The 4631-nt window shown below is 46.1% G+C and overlaps 1 protein-coding gene across 1 annotated transcript; it reads right to left on the reverse strand.

Annotated features, from left to right (window-relative positions):
* On the reverse strand, positions 1-4631 carry LOC107568966 (CXXC-type zinc finger protein 4). Its single transcript, XM_016254967.1, has 3 exons — positions 4188-4631; positions 1949-2981; positions 1-317 (listed from the first exon to the last, which is right to left on the reverse strand). The coding sequence occupies exons 2-3, from the start codon at positions 2930-2932 to the stop codon at positions 270-272; spliced, it is 1032 nt and encodes a 343-aa protein (XP_016110453.1). The 5' UTR covers positions 2933-2981; positions 4188-4631; the 3' UTR covers positions 1-269.

Here is a 4631-nt window from a genome sequence, read left to right on the forward strand (position 1 = left end):
TGGTGTTTGGTTGAGGTGAGGTCAGTCTGAGACCCAGAGACTTGCCCTCGACGTCTCTCCGGTGGGGCATGTGCACCTGACGCCCCCCCCCCCAGTGCTAAACGGGCCACAGTGAGTCCTGAGGGGAAGGGGTAGTAAGAGAGGAGGACGGTGAGAGTCCCTGATTGCGGAACCGTATGATCAGACCTCGGGGTAGATCGTAGGTTTATGACCTGCAGATCTTCTAGTGTTCAAGTCCGGTTTTATGACGTGGATTGGTGGCGTGTTCTTCAGAAGAACCAGCGGAAGGTGTCGGCGGCTCCTGCCGATGGTGCTCTCTGAGGGAAGACACAGGAGATAGTGGGAATTCTGGACAGATTCCAGTTTAGCTGTTTGGTGTGAATCATCTTCACAATAAGATGCAATGATTCAAAATATTGATTCATCAAAAATAAGAATTAAATTGGGAAAACGAAAAACAACAGACCAACCCGACCATCTGTATGCAAAGGCCCTCGCAACTGTGTTTCCGTTAGCTGAGACAACTGTTTATGTAATGATTATTGTTGGCTCTTTGATTAATTGCTTTTGTTTCTCTTTGGATAAAAGCATCTACTAAATGCATAAATGTAATTATGAAACTTTTAGTCACTGGATTTGATAAAAGTTTGTGAGGATTGAACAACAAGAGTTTTGTTGAAAAAAAGTAGCACGTAAACTAGTTGACCAAGAGTTTTTGCAAATAGTTGGTACTTCATGATCTGACACAGCACACATTTTTTGCATTGATTGCATATTACTCTGAACCATGTGTAGATGTCTTGGATATCTAGTTTACTTGCTACTAAGGCGTTTCTGTAGCTCAAACATTAGAGCATGGCATTGGCGACATCAAGGTGTTGGGTTCAATTACCAGGGAATGTGTGAACTGATAAAAATGTACATTTTGAATTCAGTGTAAGTTGTTTTGGATAAAAGCGTCTGCCAAATGCATAAATGTAATGTTCTTAAACATTACCTGGACCCTCCCCAGCACTGCACATCTTTAATTATATGGAGACATCCCAAATGCAGTGTCAGGGAGACTCCAAACAAACTCTTAAAGCCTGTCCACACCAAGGATGATAACTAATGAAGTCCGCACCACAACTATATCGACACAGAAATGATATTGTTGGAATCACTTTCAGAATATTTTTTTCCTGGTGGTGAATGATAAAAACAGCCAATAACAATCCATCCGACTTTAAAGAGCACAAGCATTTCAAGCATCAGAAGACAAAACTGCAATGCATGCTTAGAATAAACAGAACATTATTGTCTGCTTATGTAGTTAACATTATTATTTAAAATCTTCCTGTGTAAACGTGCGTTCACATTTACCATTGTTCAGCAAATTATCATAGGTAATTTCAGTGGGAAAGATGCTTGCTTTGAAAGTCACTTCTACACCTCTCTACACTTTTATTAATAGACTATGGAACTTTTCACCTGCAAAATTTGGCTGATGTGATCACATCTTAAATTGGTGGTTCTTGGTCAGATTAAGCTGAAATGTGGATTTTATGCCAACATGCGCTGGGCTCTCCACAACTAGATCTGATGGTACTGGACTGGTTTGTGATGGTCTGATTTTGATTCTGGTGAGTTGTGTTAACGGGTTGTGAATAGATTAAGCTGTCTTTGTATTATTACAGAGAACTTACAACATGTTGCCTCATCTCTCAGCCTTCAATACTGACTGTGTGCGCTAGAGCGATAAAGTGTGTGCTTGAGTGTAAGGGCATTTTTCCAGCATAAGAGGGCTCAAACCATCAACTAACACACACACACACACAGACATTAATGCATGATGGTTAATTATGGCCGCTCGTGCCAAGACTGGGCTCTACTCCAAACCCCCAGCCAATCAAACAGCCCACTTCAGTAGAGCTCCCTGCATATGTGTGAGTGCGTGTGAGAATCCCACCTCCATCGTGCTGCCTGGTTTCTTCTTGAGTTCTTCACACTTTCTGAACTTGCAGATTTGATGACCCGTCTTTCTGTTTCGACAGGAGCTGCATACGCCGCAGTTAATGAGCCTCCTGCAGGGGGCGCACACGCCGCAGCGCTTACGCTTGCGCTTGGCCGCTCCGCTACCATTGCTGCTAGCGCTGCTGCAACTGCCGTTGGCGTTTCCGTTAAGAGCAGCGGGCGAGCCGGAGCAGGACGAACTACTGTGCTGGCAGTCCGCCGCCACGTTGGCAATCTGAAATGCGCTGTCTGACATCGTGACCCCTGACGACCCTGCACCAGAGTGAAGCGTCGTCATGACGATGACCCCCGGTGGCAGCGACAGACCCCCCAACGGGGGCATCCCTCCGAATGTCCCGCCTCGGTCCGCCTCTCCGGCTCCACTAGGCGGCGGGCACTTCAGTCGGTTCATGCACTCAGCCCCCGTTACGGGAAGACCGCGGCATTGCTCCGCAGCTAGCGGCGACAGGAAGTTGTCAGCGCCCATTGGGAGGGCGGAGTCTTGTGGAATGTGTTTGGCGGACATGTGCATGTTCACCGGCTCTGCCCTCGACATGCCAGTCCGATGTGTGTGAGGTCCGTTAACATTAACCGAGGTGGGCTTTCGCCCCCATAGCATGGCGTTGTCGCAGGGCCAGGGTGGCATCGCCGATAGGCGGGCTGAGGGGAAGAGGGGCGTGGCGATTCGGGTGATTTTGGCGTTCTGGGGAAATGGGGTGGCGGCAGCAGCGGCCGCTGCGGCTGTGCTGTTCTTATAGAAGGTGGCAAATGAGCGGTATCGCTCCATCTGCGCGCTGTAGTCCAACACGGGGTTCATGCACGAGTCGATCTGCAGAGGAAAGTCCCGCCCGGGGGTGGGGTTATAGTTGTAGGTGTGGCCATGGGTGTGGCCATGAGTGTGTGGGGTTTCCATGCACACACTACTGCTCATGTTCGCCATCAGAGCAAAACAAACACGCACTAACACCCAACCATCCACGGCACTGGTCCTGTGGAGGAAAGAGGAGGTGGACGTGAACAGAGAACTACAACTAAGCGGAATCGCAATTCAGAAATCTTTCATTTATTTGCAGACAATAGCGTATATTTCGTCAAATCCTAAAGGATGCATACAAAATTGCTTAATGGTATTTTAGAACCAAAACGAATCAAACGAGTCCACTAAGAACCAAAACAACTAAAATTACGATAAACAAAAACCCTGAAAATAAGAAAATTACAGTTTACGCAATCTTATTTGACTCTTAAGGCTCTTGCACATTGAGTCCGAATTTTTCGCACGTTAAAAAATAAATACGAGCTCACGTTGTGTCAATCACGTTTACACACTGCCTCCGAAACTTTCGTTCGTCATAAAAAAATTCGGATCGGGTTTGATTTTCTGCATTTTTCGCATCCGTTGCAAGCATTTTGAGAGATGTTTTGACAATTCAGAGCCACCGTACAAGCGAACGCCAAAATCCAGAATGGCGTCTGACAAGATGATCACTTCTTCTAGCTGCACAAAGCACTGTATAGGTCCATAATTAAGGGCGTGGCCACTTGAGTGACAGGTGGATTGCCACTGCTGTCACCACCGTCGAGCTAGGTGGGCGTGGCTTCACCAACCTGCTCCCACTCTTTGCCCATTTTCGATTATCTGGGAGTGACGCGCGGTGACGCGCTACCAAGATGACCAAGACTCCATTTTTAATTGTTTTGCTAATTTTTTTCGCAACGGATTCCTTAATACACACCGGACTCAGTGTGCAAGGTTTCTGTGCGTGACGAATTTTTAGGACGACGAATGCGAAAAAACGTATACGGAAATTTCGGACTCGTAATTCATTCTGAAAAACTGAAATTTGATTCAGTCAAATTTAGATTAAAAATTTAAGAAAAACGCAGTTCAGATAAACAGCAAAGGTTTTTTTTTATGCATTTATGTAAATTTTTAATGCTCATTGTTTCCTCCCAGCTCTTAAATTATGATGCATCTTGAATTTATTGCTCCATTTATTTACAGAAAAGATACATTTATGTATGTATGCAAAATTGCTTAATGAATACCAAGTTTAAACAAGCTTAATGTCATCTAAAAAGAAAAAATGAAAAAAAAAATACACGAGATTCAGTTACATTTAGATTAAAACAATGAAAAAAAAGCATAGTTCAGATAAATAGCAAAAGGTTTTATGCATATCTTTTTGCTTTACCTTTAGACTCGCGCCGCTTCACGATGCTTTAACGGAGAGCATCACCGCGCGCTGATGCCGCCTCAATAATCCCCGTTACAAGAAAAAACACGCGCCACAAAACAACGAGACGCGTCCGTTTTAACGATCACCTTGAGCAGCTGCGGCGCTAAATACCGAGACTAACGGGAATAATAAATAATATTGACGCCGCCAACGACGCACCGTCCTCAGGGGCGGGTATGGGTGACGGAAGGGTAGACGGCTCCTCCCGGTGTGTGTGTGTGTGTGTGTGTGTGTGTGTGAGGCTGACGGGGGGGGTGAGGAAGCGCCGTTGCGGACACCTCCTGATCATTGGCGGGAAATGATTGTGGAAGCGCGGGAGGCGCGCGGGGGCTGACATACGGGGTCTCGCCGCGCAGCGCGGAGGGTAATGCGTGTCAACTCCTCTCGCGCCCTTTTTTT

The sequence above is a fragment of the Sinocyclocheilus grahami genome, unplaced genomic scaffold, assembly GCF_001515645.1.
Source record: "Sinocyclocheilus grahami isolate Dianchi unplaced genomic scaffold, SAMN03320097.WGS_v1.1 scaffold1296.1, whole genome shotgun sequence".
NCBI lineage: Eukaryota > Metazoa > Chordata > Actinopteri > Cypriniformes > Cyprinidae > Sinocyclocheilus > Sinocyclocheilus grahami.